The 18,593-nt window shown below is 38.9% G+C and overlaps 1 protein-coding gene across 2 annotated transcripts in view; it reads left to right on the top strand.

Moving 5' to 3' along the window:
- Positions 1–1,475: 1,475 nt before the first annotated feature.
- LOC124545546 (prostaglandin E synthase 2) overlaps positions 1,476–18,593 on the top strand; it is a 46,202-nt gene continuing 29,084 nt past the window's right edge. Inside the window, exons 1-3 of one of the 2 annotated variants that reach the window (XM_047124497.1) lie at positions 1,476–2,109; positions 2,208–2,417; positions 14,023–14,222. In XM_047124497.1, the coding sequence (XP_046980453.1) occupies positions 1,807–2,109; positions 2,208–2,417; positions 14,023–14,222 (713 nt within the window). In that variant the 5' untranslated portion in view covers positions 1,476–1,806. Of the gene's footprint in view, positions 2,110–2,207; positions 2,418–14,019; positions 14,223–18,593 lie in introns of both variants that reach the window. The other variant, XM_047124495.1, reaches the window with a different exon arrangement.

Below are 18,593 nucleotides of genomic sequence, written 5' to 3'. Positions count from 1 at the left end.
TGGGCTGGTGATCGCTGTAGTTAACGGCTGTTATAATTTGGCGCAGTGTGGCAGGAGACGGTGATAGAAATTATATGTCCATCAGTACTTTGTAATGGGGGAGGAGGACCACTCCGATGATAGGTTCAGCAACGCCTGCAATAGTAAAATCCTCAGTGAAGGCTCGCTGAAAACTCAGATCTATTTTCAAGTTCAGAGTGCTGTACATTCTTATGACCGAGTTGTTTGTAGTTTTGAGACAGAATAATTTGGGTGGTCGCTTCCTATGCAACAAGTGCGTGGATAAATCGACAAATCGGATCCAGTGTCTGTTAAATACTTCCAGCAGGACTGCCAATCACTAACAAACAAGCGCACAGACATTGATCGACAATAGGAGGCGGCGCCTGCTTCCGACAGCCACTGCCATTTGGTTGTGTATCTGTGCACTTGCTCCCCGGATTTCTGGTGATACTAACAGATACGTTGTTGCTCAGGCTCACTTATGGAAGAGGTCGCTGATGATCTGCTGCGTAAGCGTCGGCAGTATCGATACTAGCTTCTGTCGCTGCTCGGGTCGCGTCGAGACAACCATTCGCAGATCAGTTTCGTCAATAGATCTACCTTGGCCGCCAGAAAGTCGTAATTTGCATGCCGGTAGCGCAGTTGCCTGCAACCTAGTGTCGTCGTTTAAACTAGGCTTTAACACTACATGATTGCGCGATGGCGCCACAATCAGCCATGAAGTTTGCTTTGGCCATTAACAATTTTTATCATTATTAGTTTCTCAATTCCGGTACTACACCCAGACTTTGTGTATCACTGATGATGGCGTAAATACTCCATTATCGTTTCTGGAAATGCTGTTCTATCCGCCGGATTGCCGCATCTAAAGTCAGTTTTCGCTCTCGTGTAAATGCACAACCACTTTTAAAACGTGCTTGTTTCTGCTGATCTGGACAAGGTTACTTTTTGTGCAGTGAAGCAGAAGTAGAAATGTCAGACTGAGTACAATATTGTCTGTCTCTAATATTTCACTGTAGAGAAACAGCCGTTGAGCTGACTAAATCAGAAACTGGTACAGCTGTCTTCCAGACGCGATTTGTGTAGAACAACTGAATATCGGAAAACCCAAAGAAGTATATAATTGTTTATATAAACTTCTATTTGATTGATCTAGAAAACAGTTGTAGGCTCAAAACAGTTTCCAAAATTCGGTTTTCATCTTCCGGAAGCTGTGCTGCCTGTAAACGTACTGCTTGTATCATACACCGCGTTGGGCTAGTCTAGTAACGTAATTTACATACTCTGTGTCTATGATTACGTTGATTAAATCGCAGTATCTAAACTATAAAGAGCAACGTAGCACATTATTTGATCTATAAAATTCTTTTTATTTTATAACAGACTCTGTTACAATGTTCGTGTCCCAACGACACAGCAACATGAAGAACCCAACGCAGTAGAGACACCGGTCACAAATTTGATTTTCGCATTCGGCACGTAAATGCCAGTGATGAATATTTCATTTATGCAGAAACCGTGGCGAAAACCAAAAACAATTTATAACCTCACTTGATAACGTCATTACTTATTTATCATGCCACCACGGACCTTTATTGAATTTTCTGTGTGTTACATAACATCAAATAGTGTTCCCTTCTTGTGCCAAGTGCGATGAACGAAGTATAAACTGCTTCACGGAGCAGCTGCGGTGATTGGTCCAGCGATTCGTAGCGCACACTTTGGTGATAGACCATAACAAAAATAACGTGACAGGCTATGATATAACCGAGGTGCAATGGACTGGATAGCATTATTTTAATAATGGCAACGTGTAGCTTTTGGAGAATTAAGAACATATCGAAAGCACTTCGTAGTTCTCCGTACTTGTTTCAAGAAGGCAAGTTTAATGTTCGATCAAACAGCTCATATAGTTCATCGAGTGGAGCAAAGCCCGGGATGAGTGTGACAAGATTAGGATTAATTAGCGTGGGGCTTGGGGCATTAGTTGGTACGGGATATTCGTTCCATAAAATGTACGAGGCGCGTGTACCAATTTTAAACAAGGGAACTGGTGCAGAATCTTTCGTGTTGAAGTCACTTCCCGATGTAGCGACTTCACGTTCGGTAAGAAGATGAACACCATATTCTTTCGATTGTTACTTTTATTTAGACAAAATCTCTTGTACTAGAAATCTGATGTCCATATTGTTATTCACCTGCAGGTTGTAAGTCCGACGGACAACACAGGATTAAAACTGAAACTGTTTCAGTACCCGACTTGCCCATTTTGTTGCAAGGTTCGTGCCTTTCTTGATTACCATGGGTTTTCATATGACGTCGTTGAGGTAGACCCAGTTTTGCGACAGGAAATAAAGTGGTCTCATTATAAAAAGGTTCCAATACTCCTAGCCCAAGTTGAAGATGGATACCAGGTATGTTTCTTACACACTGAAGAAATTTGATACCATCAAAATCATAACAGGCAATATTGTTTTGTCACTGATGTTGACATAAGATACAGTATTTTGAAAGTTGACAGCAGTTAAAGGAATCAGTGGTACAATGTTGAATATCACATAATACAGAATTTGAAAAGTTAACCAATGTTTGTAATACAGGGTCGGGCATTCTGCAATTAAAGTATTTCCTTTGGATGTATATTAGGAGGAGGCGCTCTTAATATCCGGGAATACCGCCAATTTCTGTGGCGAAGTGCAATCAGGCCTATAAAGTCGCCCCAAAATACCCACAGCTTTACTAATTTTTGTTTTCAATTTAATAAATCCAAGCATGTTTGCTAATTTGTATCATCTTCTGAGCAACATGAGCAATTTTCTGTGTATATGGATTAAGAAGCTAATTTACAGCCATTTCAGGCTTTTTGATATTGACAGGTGTAAGCTGTCATCATTTAAGTGACATTTCCAGTACTTTCTATCCCAGAAAAATCTGAGACTATAAAATAATCTCACATGAGGGGTCTGTGTGTGTGTGTGTTGCAATTTTTAAGGTGAAATGCATTCAGGTGGTTTATTTATTTACATGATTGTTGTTGTTGTTAGGAAGAAAGAAGCTTAGGGTTTAACATTATATTGAAACTGTAATTACAGATTAAGCACACACCCAGATTAGGGAAGGAAATCAACTGTGTCCTTTCAAGAAAATGTTCTAGCATTTTTGTCTTAAATAATTTAGGATTTGTGCATAAAACCTAATTCTTGATGACTGGACTGGGGTTTGAATAATCCTCATGACTAAGAGGCTTCTGTTTTAACCATTACATTACTGCATTCCGAGGCAGGCATTATTAACCCAACAAACTTGCATAATGGGAAATGTTGGAAGACAGTTTGATTTTTGTGTGGTGGCTTGATGTTCATTTTATGCTAGGCTTGAAGTTGTTTAATAATTTCCAATTGATGCCTAATGGAACTGCATTATAGTCTAGTGTGTTTGTTAACCATTGGTGTAGAAGACAGTCCAAAAGACTCGGGAGTACTGGGTACGCTTCTCATCTGCATGCAGAAGTTGTGCTTTAAATTGTTGACCATTTCCACCTACTTTGCAGTTGTATTCTTATAACTTCAAAAGTATTATCAGCCTAATGAAACAAATGTTAGTAAAAATATTATTGGGAGAAAAATCAGCAGAATGCGTCAAACATTGAAATGTGGGGGGAAAATGTTGCATTGGTGTAGTCTGGTTGTAAATTGAAGAGGAAGTGGACTCCACACTGTCTCTACCTCACTATATAACAAGGAGCAGAAAGGCTGTTTCACAAAGTTATACTGACACTCACGTGCCACATCTTTTGAATCAGTGGTGACAGTGCGCAGACAGGGCTAGGGAGTGTCTGTTTTCCACTCATTTCATTAACACTATTATGAAATATAGAAATCAGTAATTAATATAATTAATGGAACAAACACATGCAGACGGAATCTATGTAAATCGCAGCACAGAGTATTTCACTGGTAGACTAGAAATTTATGCTCCATCATCCTGTATGGCAGTTGTAGACGTCTTCTGGGAAATGTTGTTTATTCAGCCAGACGTGATGTTCACTCTTCAGCTAACACATAGAATATACCTGCACCTTTCTAAGCCACCAGTTTTAACTAATTTTTGTAGTGAGATTGCCAAAGGCATTGGAACAGCTGACATAGTAATGTTAACAACTAACTGGCCCTACACTGGTAGTACAAAATTACAGTTTTAGAAAAGTATTACCGAGAACAAGTACTTCTGCCATGCAATGTAATTTATATAGTTGAGTACGGATGGTGGGGGAACAGGCTTGTTCTTTCGAGTCTGACAAGAGAGACTATTGATTTTAAATTTTGCTGTACTGATAGCAGGGGTGGGTAGTACTTGATACATCCCATTGAAATATCAAGACATTTAAATAACAGGAAATCACTTTCTACATTGTGTGGTGGAAATCAAATCATTTAAAATAATGAGATTACTTCACATCTATCATTCATCAGATAATAATTTTTCAGCATTTATAATGAAACTTTGTGGTATTGAAATTTTACTGCTCAAGAAACCAACACTATTCTGCTCCGCAGAATCTGATTTGTAGTAATTTCAATAGACAATTTGCACAACCTGTCATGTGGCAGAACCTAATGAACATTTTGAGAGTTATCATATAGGCTATTTAGATATTTCTGCCATAGATCTATTAGTTTGTGGTGATGCAAGGATGTGAAATGAAGCTAAAGGTGTAATATCTGTTCATGGACTAATATAAAATTTGAAAAGGAACCTTATTATGAATTGTAGGACACTTTTTTTGTGTTTGGTTTTTCAAGTACAAATGATGCAGCAAAAGATATTAATGTGCACCAAGTGGTATGTCGAGCGAGGAGTTTGTTTCAAGAGGCAGGCTACCACTTTCAAACATTTATTAAAACTAAACATTAACTACACCCTTCTAAATTTTAATGTTCAAGTGGACAAATTGAAAAAAATGAAATTAAAATTATTAACATGCATTTAAACTACAGTGAATCCTATTAAAGTTTCCAAACTTGTAAGAACCTTGGGTAACACAAACCTTATTTTTTAAAATCATGGAACAATCATTTACACAAATTCAGCAAGTGTAACTGATATCTGGGTCAGTACTCCAAGAGGTATTAATCAATTAAAATGTAAGAAACTATTGACACACCTTAGAAGTTGCCAGTGTTAAATTCTTGGCATTACAGCTTGAGAATAAATTTAACTGGGGGGTGGGGGGGAAGGGGGCATATGATAGAGCAGCTGAAGTGCCTAAACAAATCTCAGTTTCCTATGCGAATGTTGTCAGACACAGGTGATATAAAAATAAAAGAAGCTTATGTGCTTACTTTCATTCCATAATGTCATACAAGATTATTTTCCGGGGTAACACATGAAACCAAGCTAAAGTTTTCTGAGCCTAAAATCATGCAATACGAATTATTTCTGGTGTGAACTAAATAAGAATAACTGTCACTTACCTTGGTTCAGAAAGGTGTGCACTATTCAGCAGCACACATTTCCAATAACACGCCAGCGTACATAAAAAGTTTAACTAATAATAAAATTCAATTTGAAAAGAGTGTAAAGACCCTATTGGTGGCCAACTCCTTTTAATCCATTGATGAATTTTTTAGGGTCCCCCCTAAATGGATCGGGTGTGCACTACACATCAGATGCTGCTACTCAGGTTGCCGATTGTGTGTGGCGTGAACTCAAGGGTTTTTAGATTATGTGACTCTCCATCCAACCCAGATAATGATAGCTGTAGGAAACCTAGAAATATCAGTGTAAGATTGAAAGAAATACCCCCCACAAGTGTGAGTATTAAAATCCTTATGGTAACCTGCCGAAGCATTCACAATGAAGTGCCAGAGTTTGAAGCACTCATGAAAGGCAGTAAAGCTCACGTAGTACTAAGAACAGAAAGCTGGCTGAAACCTGAAATTGATAGCAGTGAGATTTTGAAGGAAAATTTAGTTGTATATCAAAGGGTTAGGCAGGTGGGAAATGGAGGTGGTGTATTTGTCACAGTGGACAAGAAACTAAAATCCACTGAGATAGAAATTGAAACTGCGTGTGAGATTGTTTGGACAAGACTCGGTATCAGGGTGAGCATAAAGTGACAGTTCCTTCTATTGCCCACCGGACTCATCCCTTGATGTAATTGAAAACTTCAGAGGAAACCTCGTTTCTCTTGTACACAAGTTCCACAATCATACTGTAATCATTGGTGGAGACTTTAATCATCCAAAAACTAATTGGGAAAAGAACAGTTATGTGAGTGGTAGGCATGATAAGCTATCATGTGAAACATTAATAAATGCTTTCTCTGAAAATGCCTAGAACAGATACTTAGGAGCCCCACTCATGATGAAAATATATCGGATCTTATCGTTACCTGGTACCACTTTGAGGATGTCCACTTTGAAACTGGTATCAGTGATCGTGACATGGTTGTCGTAACAATGATTATCAAAGTACAAAGGACAGCTAAAACAAGCAAAAATATATATATATTTTCAGTAAACTAGATAGAACAAAAAATCAGTAGGCCTAGTGTCATATCTCAATGAGGAACTTGAAACTTTCAGCACAGGTCAGGAGCATGTAAAGGAACCAGGGCTCAAGTTTAAAAATATAATTGACCATGCACTGAAAAGATACCTACCCAGTAGAACAGTTCATAATGTGAGGGAACACCCATGGTGTACAGTTACTATAAAGAAACTTCTAAAGAAACAGGAATTGCTGTATAATAGGTGTAAAACATGCTGTAGGGCTATAAATAGAGAGATGCTGAATGAATTACGTTTAGAGAGCAGTGCATGATGCCTTAAGTGACTGCCGTAGCAGAGTATTGTCAAACGATCTTTCACATCACCCAAATAAATTCTGGTTGCATGTAAAGGCTTTTAATGGCGCCAAAGTTAGTCTCCTAGCAAATGAGACAGGAACTGATATTCAGGGTAGCAAAGCAAAAGCTGAAATGCTTGACTCTGTTTCCAAATGTCCCTGTACAAATAAAAACCCAGGAGAAATGCCCCAATTCAATCCTAATATCACCAAAAAGATTAGTGAGATAAGTATTAGTGTCAGTGGTATTGAGAAACAGCTGAAATCGATAAAATTAAACAAATCTCTAGGGGCCCCATGGAATTCCTGCCAGATACTGAATTTGCAGCTGAGTAAGCTCCTCTTCTAACTGTAATCTGTCGTAGATCTCTCAAACAAAAAACTGGGCAAAAAAAAGGGGGGGGGGCACAGCTCGCACCTGTCTACAAGAAGGGTAGTAGAAATGATCCACAAAACTGTCGTCCAATATCCTTGACATCAATTTGTCATAGAATCTTAGAATGTTTTCTCAGCTCAAATATAATGAGGTATCTTGAACAAAATGACCACCTCAATGCCAACCAGCATGGATTCTGAAAACATTGATCATGTGAAACCCAATTTGCACTTATCTTACATGACATACTGAAAGATTGCATCAAGGCAGTCAGGTAGATAGAGTATTTCTTGACTTCCGTAAAGCATTTGTCTCAGTATTACATGTATGCTTATTATCAAAAGTACAAACTTATGGGTATCAAGTGCAATTTGTCACTGGATTGAGGACTTCTTGGTAGGAAGGATGCAGCACCTTATTTTGTGAGATGTAGAAGTAACTTTTGGCGTGCCCCAGGGAAATATGTTGGGACCCTTGCTGTTCATGTTATATATTAATGACCTTGCAGACAACATTAATACTAACCTCAGACTTTTTGCAAATGACGTAGTTATCCATAATAAAGTACTATCTGAAAGAAGCTGCATAAATAGACAGTCACACCATGGTAACGTTTCAAAGTGAAGATTGACTCCGTGCCGTGTACAACACCCCCCCCCACCCTCCCCCTTCCTGAGGGCTCACAAATCGATTAATCGATTGAAGGTACGTGCTTGGCTACCATAGGGCAACAGCATTTGCAGCATTACTTCCTTTCCCTGCTGCATGCTTATACTTCCACTATACCTTTCTCCTTTTGCCTCTACATCAGATGGTTTTCTTGTTGTTGGCGACTCTACTTGTGCTTGGTTTATGATTGCGCCTCGAGTTCCCACTTCTGACATATTCTACAACTTTTCATCAAATAAACATATGGTCCCCATTATTGGATTTGACCTGCTACCAATTTTCAGAATTCTCCAGAAGTGCGGGTCATGCAGGGAAGGTTTCCCAATGACGTGTGTACACCACCTTTGTGCCTTTCCATTGTGCACTCTTCCCTTTAGTAAGGTAACACAACCAAAACTGAGCACGGTAGCCATCCTACTGGGGGAGGGATTCGTCAAGTACCTGCCAGGTGGTAGGCCCCTAACTACGCAGGGATCGCACGGTTGGTGCCCGAGCTGAAAACTCCCCAGGATGCAAGGGTGTATGTGCTCATCATGGCTGGGGTATGGGGACTCCAAGCAATGGATTACTGGCCAGGTAGCCTCTGTTGTGGCTGGGTGGTGCCCGTGGGGAGAGTCCCCGTTTGTAGTGGGTGGCACCATGGTTGATGGGCTGCAATTGAAGCAGATGAAGTTATCTTCCTCTGGTGACCATGTGGCCCCAGCTGTCTCTAATAAAGGACAGTACTCCTTCCATACAGAGAGAGATACGATCCTAAAATTTTGCCTTTCCTGGCTATATCTTGGGAGGAACATAGAGCTAAGCAGCAAGCAGAGCAATACTCCCCGCAATACTTGGTTTGTACAAGGACTGATGGTGAATACTTACTGTCCACAAAACCCTTGTTGTTTGTGGAGAACTTAGAAGGCAAATTTGGGGAAGTGGCATCTATCTCTAAAACAGAAAGTGTAACAAGCTGGGTAACTGTAACTCCCCAAAAGTCTAAATTTAGTTCAGGGCATCATTTTCCAGAGATGTGGTGTTACAGTCTGATGATGAGCTATGCACCAACTTGGAGCGATGGAGTGTAAACTGTGTCTGTTGTGTACATAAGAAGCCAAAGGACAGTAGCCTTGCTATTAGTGCCTTCATCTGGGTCTTTGAGAGCAATTCATTGCCTGAAAAGGTCAAGGAGATGGTATACTGATGCAATGTGAAACCGTACGCCCCCCCTTCCCCTCGCAGTGCTTAAAGTGCTTGAAATTTGGGCTCATGTCTTAATGTTGCAATGCTAGCCCCATCTATAAAGACTGTTGATGAGCACTGCATGTGAATGCTCCCTGTGCACCTCCCCTGTCCTTGTCAACTGACAAAAGCACCACTCTCCCTTTTCACCAGGTTGGACTGTTCTCTAGAGAGAAAAGAAAACACAAGACTGCGGACAAACTCAGCCACCAAGAAGCCAAGAAGAAGAAGAAATAAGAGTGGTTGCACCCAGCATGTCAAGTAATGTCATTTGCTACAGCTACAATGGCATTGCCCCTTTGGTGATGGCGCTCCCGCCGTTACACTCCTACAGTGGGTCCTCTGGGCCGCTTAACCACGCCTACCTCCATGACGATTGTGGGCTCCACCTCTTGTTGCTTCCCCCACACCTACTTTGGGATCAATGAGAGTTCCCATCCACCAGGGACGTTGGTCCCCACGTTGGAAACAAATCACCTTCTTCTGGCTTCTCTCACCAGCAAGGGATCCCTCTGGACACTTTCTTCTAAGGTTTCCTCCAGTCTACAACCAGATACCAGCTAGTGGCTGAAGGAGCCACAGGCTGCTGGTTGCATGGCTTCATGATCACCCTTTTTACCTGAAACTGATTCTGAGAAGCCCTCACAATCATCAAGGAGAGGAAAGACAAGGAAAAAGTCCTCCAAGGAGGACATTCTGGTGGCTCCCACATCACCATCTCCTGCCTGTTCCACTCCTGTGGCCTTGGCAGAGATTCTGGCACCCCTGAAGCCCCATTTTGCACCACACAATGGAACCCAGAACCCGTGTATATTGATGCCATAACCGCTCAACCAGTGGCTGCGGGTGACCCTAAGGCATAACCTGCCCCCTTGATCCCTTCATGACCTCACTGTGAATCAAAAAAATTATTCTCCAGTAATGGTTTCTTCCACCAACTGGCTGAGATACGACATCTTTTAAGAACATCACCTGCCTCCTGTATTGCCCTTCAGGAGACTTGGTTTCCAGCAATGTAAACCCCAGCCCTTCATGGAATTTGGGGATATTATAAGAATCATGCTGCCTATGATAGGGTGTTGAGCAGAGTTTGCCCATATGTTCTAGACCCTCTACATAGTGAACTCTTCCGTCTTAATGCACTTTGGAGGCGGTTGATTTTCAGGTAAGGGGATTTCAGGATATTACCACGTGCAATATTTACCTCCCTTGTGACAGTGAAGTGTCTCAGAACACACTGTTTGCATTTATGGCGTGGAACCATGGTCACTGGCCACAGTAAAGACCTCGAAAATGTACTGGCACTACTGGTACCCCCACACACTTCGCCTTTTAGGCTGTAGGCCTTTCTACTTACGGTCCTTGTCTTCACTCATCCATCCAGTGGAGGGGCCAGATGAGATGTGAGGTAGTGAACACTTCCCAGTCTTCCTTTCCCTCCCTCACTGTCATTTCCCTGGACACCAGAGCAGATGTGCTCTAAACAGCACTGACTAGAATGCTTTTACTTCTACTGTTGACTTTGCCGCATGGAGATATCGATGAGGCAGTCCAGAAAACAATAGCAGCAATTCTTTTGTCAGATGATTTAGTGATCCCTTGTTCCTTGGGCCCGCCCCGATGGACGGTGGTACCTTGGTGGTCTTTGGAAATTACAGAGGCCATTCGAGATCATAGGTGGGCTCAGCACCGTAAGTGGCATCCATCTATGGAACACCTCATTGCCTTTAAGTGGCCCCGTGCCCGGGTCTGTCACCTAATAAAAAGACGGAAGTGAGAATGAGAGGAGTAGAATGTTTGTGCATGTGGTCCTTGAATTTTGCTCAAGTGTGTGGGAACCGTACCAAATAGGACTAACAGGGGATATTGAACATATACAGAGAAGGGCAGCATGAATAGTCCACAGGTTTGTTTGCTCTGTGAGAGAATGTCACAGAGATACTGAAAGAACTGAACTGGAAGACTCTTGTAGATAGACGTAAACTATCCCGAGAAAGTCTATTAACAATGTTTAAAGCAATAATCTTAAAATAATTGCTCTAGGAATATGCTGCAAACCCGTACATATCATTCACATAGGTATCATGAGGATAAGATTAGAATAATTATTGCATGCATGAAGGTATTCAAACAGTCATTTTTCTGGGCGCTGTAAGCGAGTGGAATGGGAAGAGACTGTAATAATTGGTACAATGGGACTTACCCTCTACCATGCACCTAACAGTGGTTTGCAGAGTATAGATGTAGATGTAGAACCAATTGATGCATTTATACTGTTATTAATATCACATAATAATAATAATAATAATAATAATAATAATAATAATAATAATAATAATAATAATAATAATAAATGTCATGTGACTAGGGCCTCCCGTCGGGTAGACAGTTCGCCATGTGCAAGTCTTTCGATTTGACGCCACTTCGGCGACTTGTGCGTCAGTGGAGATGAAATGATGATGATTAGGACAACACAACACCCAATCCCTGAGCAGAGAAAATCTCTGACCCAGCTGGGAATCAAACCCGGGCTCTTAGGATTGAAATTTTGGCGTGCTGACCACTCAGCTATCAGGGGTGGACAATATCACTTAATGTGCACATTGAGTACGGTCTCACTTCTGCACAAATTGTATGCAGTAATGCGATCATTGTAAATAAATGCTGTATTATGTTCTTTATATTCTTTAATTTTATGATGTGTGGATACAATAGCCAAATAATGCGCCTAAGTGTATTGAAATTTTTTCTTTGAGCAATTCCATATTCACAAGGGCAGTTTCATTTGGGATCCATGGTAGGTACATTAATATATCTGTTGTTATTTTGTAAATATTTATTTTGTATTTTTGTTTTCTGGCATGTTCTACATCCCAGATGATCTCCTCACTGTGGATCAATTGGAATGAAAAGCAGTAATCCTCCAGTAATGTTTCAATAATTTAACTAGTGAGAGCCTATCTTAAATACACTTAATAAATGTCTGTGGCCATTATGTAGACAAAGTGATATAAGATTAAGACCTTCAACACTTTTCCCACACAATATGCTGTATCTGATCAACGAGATGTGGCTTATGGTGTAAAATTCAGGAAGACTATGGTGAGATGAGAGCAATATTACATAGCACAGGATAACGACACGGACTTATACCATCAATTCCTTGACACCGCCACAACCATCAGAGGCAAGTTTTGCAGGAGTAATCTTTGTTCCCTTCTAACACGCCAGTAACTGAAACCACCAAAATGCCAGATGTCTTTAGACACAGTGGCAGTATTGGAGACTAGAGCGTACTGGTTAATGTACCAAATCAATCCTTTGCTGGCCACAAATATGACCACATATTACTCACTTAAGCTAGCCCAATAATCCTCAGCAGTCTGTCATAAACAACAATTGCAGGACGCCTCATCATACACATTCTCCCATAAATCCAGGTAAGCCATCACCAAAACCAAACCAGTGCCTTTCACCAGACAATCACTTTTATCATGCTAGTGCTGCTCATGAAAGCTGGAACCACAAACTTAGAACATGTGGGGTATTGTGTGTTTCTTTTAGAAATAATCTACAGGCTGTAAGTTCTTTCTATCCTAAGAGACAAATTCTTCAGGTAGCAATGTGTGTCACTCTTTCTTCTTCCGTTATGATTGCAGTGTGATTAGTTTTGTAGTGAACTGTGTGTCTCTAGACAGATATTGCCTCTCCAAATCGAGCAGTAATTTCTTGAATGTTCAGGCCACTCTTGTTGTTCTGTAGCAGTCTTATGTCAGTTTAAGTGAAGTCAAGCACTCTTCCAATGTTTTTATCCGAGTCGGCTGGTGGTCTTCCTTGCAAATGGTTACTCTACCTTGGGCTTTATGTGAGGTCAGCTGTCGTCCACCTTTCTTCATTTTATCTTTCAATGTGGTCTGCCCATTTCCATCTCAGTACATCAATTAATTATTCATCGCATTATGGTTTTTAGAAATGAATGAAACCAGTTGTCTTTTATGATGCTTTGTTGTTGTTGTTGTTGTTGTTGTTGTTGTTGTTGCCATTATTGGTTTCAAGTGTCTAGCAACTCATCATAAGTTTGTAGCATTCTGTGGCTTATTGTGTAGCTGTGGCAAGATAGAAAATATCAAAACAAGTGGTGAAATAACTTCAGTTATTTACACCATGTTGTAAATAATTCCATATATTTCACCAGTATACATTCATCCCATTTTCATCTTAAGAAGCTTTTTTCCTTCAATATTTCTGAGTGTGCCTTGCTGATTTTTATTAGAATCAGTGCAGGACTTAACTTCCATGTACCATGGAAAATAGTCATGAAGCTCTCAGTGCATTTTGAAGATATATTTTTGAAAGCTGCACTTGACACCTTTTAATCTTTGTCAGCTTTATCTTTTTATCGGAGCATCAAACAGTAATTTCAGTGAAGTTGAGTAAACAACCTTTGTGTGATATTTTCCTGTAATTATTAACATAAATAAAATAATAAGCAATTGTTGTATACAGCAGATAAAACGACTAATGACTTAGCCATCTCTAATCACACATGGTACAAGCTTTTCAACTGTCGTCAGTTTGATGCCTTACATGTCTGCCCCATAATGTATGATACTGTCTTAATGAGTATGTGGCAAAAGGAAGGGGATGAAAACTAATGCTGGCACATAGCAAACTGGTTTCTTTGCAGTTGATTTGAAAAGGAATTGTACAAAAGTTAAGAGGCATATAAGATATTCTGTCTACTAAGAAAATCAAGTGGTGTCTGCAAATTGTTTAAGTTAGTGTGAATGTCAGTATGCTTCACACTTGTTTACCATCACAGTTCGTTCTACATGAACCATCTTAAAATGAAAGGAAAATGAGTGCCTAAGTGTTACAAAATTGTTTTCTCTTTGCAGCAGCTGAATGACAGTTCAATGATTATTTCGGCACTTATGTCGTACCTTTATGAAAGAGACCAGACTTTACAAGATGTCGTCAAATTTTATCCCAGTATTGAGTACAAAGATGATAATGGAACTGTCAAAAAGGAGATAATGAATCGCTATTTTTTGATGTTTCATGGAAATATCCCTAAAGATAGGACGAAGGAAGATATCTTGTAAGTATTTGGAATATTAGAACAATACTATCCAAAATTTATGTGATGTTGTTCACATTTTGCAAATTCAGAAGAATGATTTAGTTTCTTTATTATTTATTTATTTATTTGGCAAAGTCTTTTTTTATAACTGTATTCAACAGTTTTTGATAAATTATGAAACATTAAAAGGTATGTTGGGAAGTCCAGGATGGAATAATAATAATAATAATAATAATAGTAATAATAAGGAAAGGACAGGTTGCTCACCACAAAGTTGTGCTTGCTTGCTTGCTTGTGTGTGTGTCTTTTTTTTCTGGATAATTTTTTTATTGTGCTGTCTGTGACTCAGCGCCTCCTGTATTTAGTGAGTAGCAGTTTATCCTTTTCAAATTTTTGTTGAACATGCACAATTTAAATTTATGTCCCAGATCTCTAGTTTCTCCCACCAAATAAAATTGACAATGATCATACAGAATTACTTAAAAACTGTATGTCTCCTTGAGATAATATCCCTTGTGATAGCTGATACGGCTGCTTGTTTTTTAGTTCCATTCTTTCACTGCCAGAGCATAGCATCCACTTCACAACTGAACTGTCATGCTATCTGCATATATATAAACAAGCCCTTTCAGCTGAATAGACGTGTTTTGAAATTAAAGGAAATGAAACAGCTTTTTGCGTGTTTTGGTTACTTGTTATAGAAAAATGATAACACAGTCTTTACTATGTGAAAACTTGTCTGTAAATTTTTGAACACCTTTGTACTTGGAGTTCCGAAGTGCTCACTGTTCACTAGATCCTGGAGGAATAAGGTGATTATAGTCAAGCAAATGTGTTTCTTGAATTTTGGAATCCTTTCCAAATATCTAGAATTAAAGCAGATGAGAGCCTATTGTAAACTAAGTCAGATATTGATGTAGCATAGTAAAGTAAATGCCCCTGGACTCCACCAAGAAGCTGAGTATGTCACAGATTTTTTTTAAAAAAAGCCTATAAAGAATGTGCTAAATGTTCTGTTATCAGTAAAAAATAAAAACTTTGCTGGGTGGGATGGAATACCTATTAAAATGATGAAAACTATGTGTCACGTAATAGTACCCTCACTAACTCAAATAATTAATCAATCTTCTGAAAAGGGGTGTTTTCTGGCGGGTTGAAGTATGCTGAAGTCAGATCTCAGTTCAAATAAAGATAAAGGGGGGTACATGGGAAGCTGTCACAAACCTGCAGAAAGTGTTAAAATAGCCGCAAACCAGCTCCAAAATGTTATTGTAAAAATCATTATTATAAATAACCAATTTGGATTCCAACAAGGAAAAACTCTTGCATGCAGTGAATAATTTTTATTGAAGAGATGAGTGAACATTAAAAATGTGTGGAACATGGAAGATGTTGACATGATCAGATTCCTTGACCTATACAGGGACAAGAACTCAAGCTGGAACAAACATGTTGAGTTCCTATCAAATAAATTGAGTAGTTTTGTATTTGCAGGGGAAATAGTAGTAAGTGGTACTGACTTTAGTACTAAAAAATAGTGTATCATAGTTATTTTGTATCTGTCATTAGGCATGGTATAATTTTCTGTGGAAGTTCAAGTAGTATATCTTGAATACTGAAGCTCCAGATGAAAATTACCAGATACATATGTACTGCACAGCAAAAACTGAAGATCCTAACTGTTCCCTTCATATACACACATGAAATTGTAATCTTCCTACACAGCAAACAAAAATTATTTGAAGAGAATCATTTTAGCTGCACATACAACACAAGACATAAAGAGAATTTTATGCTACCAACACACCAATTTAAATTTTATGCGTGGACCCTGCAATATATGGTGATGGCAATATATAACAAAGTAATGGGTAAAAACATATGTAATACTAGCTGCGCCTCGTGGAGTTACCTACAGTTAAACAGTTATTTATAAAGAAATGTTAATGTCAGTTGCGGTCCAGCGGACATAGGCGTCAAAGAGGGAAGAGGAGATAAAGATAAAAAGAAAGGAGAGAGAGAGAGAGAGAGAGAGAGAGAGAGAGAGAGAGAGAGAGAGAGAGAAGGGGGGGGGGGGGGGGGGAGAAAAAAAAAAAAACCGGACAATGAGAGAATACATGCCACCAAGTAGCAAATTACAAAATGTGCCAGGAAAGGGAATAAATAATTTCACAACTCTTTGCGACATGCCTAGCACAGGAAAGATCATAAATATCTAGGTGTATATGGAAAGCCAGAAATCTAATGTAATAACATTGAACATCCCCTGGGAACAGTGATTTTTGAATTAAAGGTTCAGGGTATTTGCTATCTCCATTCCAAAGTTCATCCAGAAGTGTCCAGCCATTTCAGTGTAAAACAGTAAAAAAAACATTCTAGATCAACGAAGAAAGAAAATCAGCAATTTCTAGTTTGGTACAGCGCAAAGTTCATTATATTTGTATTTGCAACAACATCATCAGCCTTCACGTGTGAGGGCTCCCGTGTCATAATCCAATCCAGCCTCACTAAAAGCCTATCACGTTATACATGTAAAGGCATGATGTGTCTCTCTCCTACAGCATTCAAATGACACCACCATTGAGAGTCTTAAAGTGTTTGTATGGGAGTATAGATTAAACACTGTGAGGATTGTATAAGCATTATATTAATTACTTCGAATCATATTATGTAGGAGATATTAAACAATAAAAGCATTTGCACAAATACAATACAGTTCAGAAGTCATTGAGCAAATAGCTTTTTTCAAGAGTATCGTACACATTTCACTTTATGATCTTCAAATCGATAAATATCTTGCACTACACTCTGTTAAATGTAGCCCATGTGTTAATTAAGGGTATATGCTAATTCCGTTCCAGATTTCTTCAGGATCCGTCCAGTCATTTCAATGTGGAACAAACATACACACAAACATTCACATTTATAATATATATGGGATGAAGCCAGAGATTAAAAAAATAAGACTACAGCAAATTCTGTGGGAGGAATGGTACTATTTGGTAGTGGAGGATGAAAGCAGGGGGGTAATATATATAATATTAATTATGGTAAAACTTCACCATGACCATGGAACAACTGATTTTTTTAATAATAATATAATAATAATAATAATAATAATAAAATCAGTTGTTCTATGGTCATGGCGAAGTTTTACCATAATTTTTGATGATAAGTCTCCTGTAACTGAATCTAACGGTTAAGATGATGTATATTATGAGACTGATAAATCACAATTACAATTTCACTCAACTGTGTAAGAACTAATGTGCTGTCACTGGCAGTATGTTTATTGCATGCATCTACATCTACACCTACATGATTATTCTGTTATTCACAATAAAGTGCCTGGCAGAGGGTTAAAAGAACCACCTTCATGCTGTCTCTCCACCGTTCCACTCTCGAACGGCACGCGGGAAAAACGAGCACTTAAATTTTGCTGTGCGAGCCCTGATTGCTCTTATTTTATCGTGATGATCATTTCTCCCTATGTAGGTGGGTACCAACAGAATGTTTTCGCAATTGGAGGAGAAAACTGGTGATTGAAATTTCATGAGAAGATCCCATCGCAACGAAAAACGCCTTTGTTTTCATGACTGCCAATGAATTGCAGTCTTTGGTTTGCTCTACCCACAATATTATCTATGTGATCATTCCAATTTAGGTTATTTGTAATTGTAATCCCTAAGTATTTAGTTGAATTTACAGCCCTCAGATTTGTGTGACTTATCGCGCAATCAAAATTTAGCTGATTTCTTTGAACAGGATATGCAGTAGTATCATAGAGTTTCTGTCAAATAGAGCATCTTACATGATCTGGATTGGAGAGTCATTGGAAACAAACATAACATTATATTGTTCTGTAGGACTGCTGCTATTTGGAGAACAGGGGGCACTTTTTCTTTAGTGAATTTAAAAGTAGTGGGAGCTACAGTGAGAGGACTGTTGCAGATGGAACATATTTAATTTCTTAACCAATATATAGAGGTAATGTTTGGATGAATCATATAACTGAAATGACTCATTGAAGTGGTAAAAGGAGCACATGTTGCTATATTAGAAATATTGGTTAATGCAAAATTATGGAGCTAAAAATAGAAAGTGTGGAAAGTTACACTGTAGCTGCGCAAACACCATACAGAAAATGAAACATGAAGTACAATTATAACTAGGGTTGATGTAGGTGTCATTCTACAAAAATCTCAAAGAATGTGAATCTCCTGAGGATTTTAGCATGTGACTATAACCCCTTCATGCTAGTGGCATCAAAGTGTATTCAGTTCCACACAATGCATCTTTAAGTAATCAGTAGTGTTATCTAGCTTAGCATTTAACTATGCACTTTGGGACTTTAAATCAGGGCCAAATTGTTCTATAAAAGTCTGCAGT

Source organism: Schistocerca americana, chromosome 1 (genome assembly GCF_021461395.2).
Source record: "Schistocerca americana isolate TAMUIC-IGC-003095 chromosome 1, iqSchAmer2.1, whole genome shotgun sequence".
Classification (NCBI taxonomy): Eukaryota; Metazoa; Arthropoda; class Insecta; order Orthoptera; family Acrididae; genus Schistocerca; species Schistocerca americana.
This window is presented reverse-complemented; position numbering and strand designations above follow the sequence as displayed.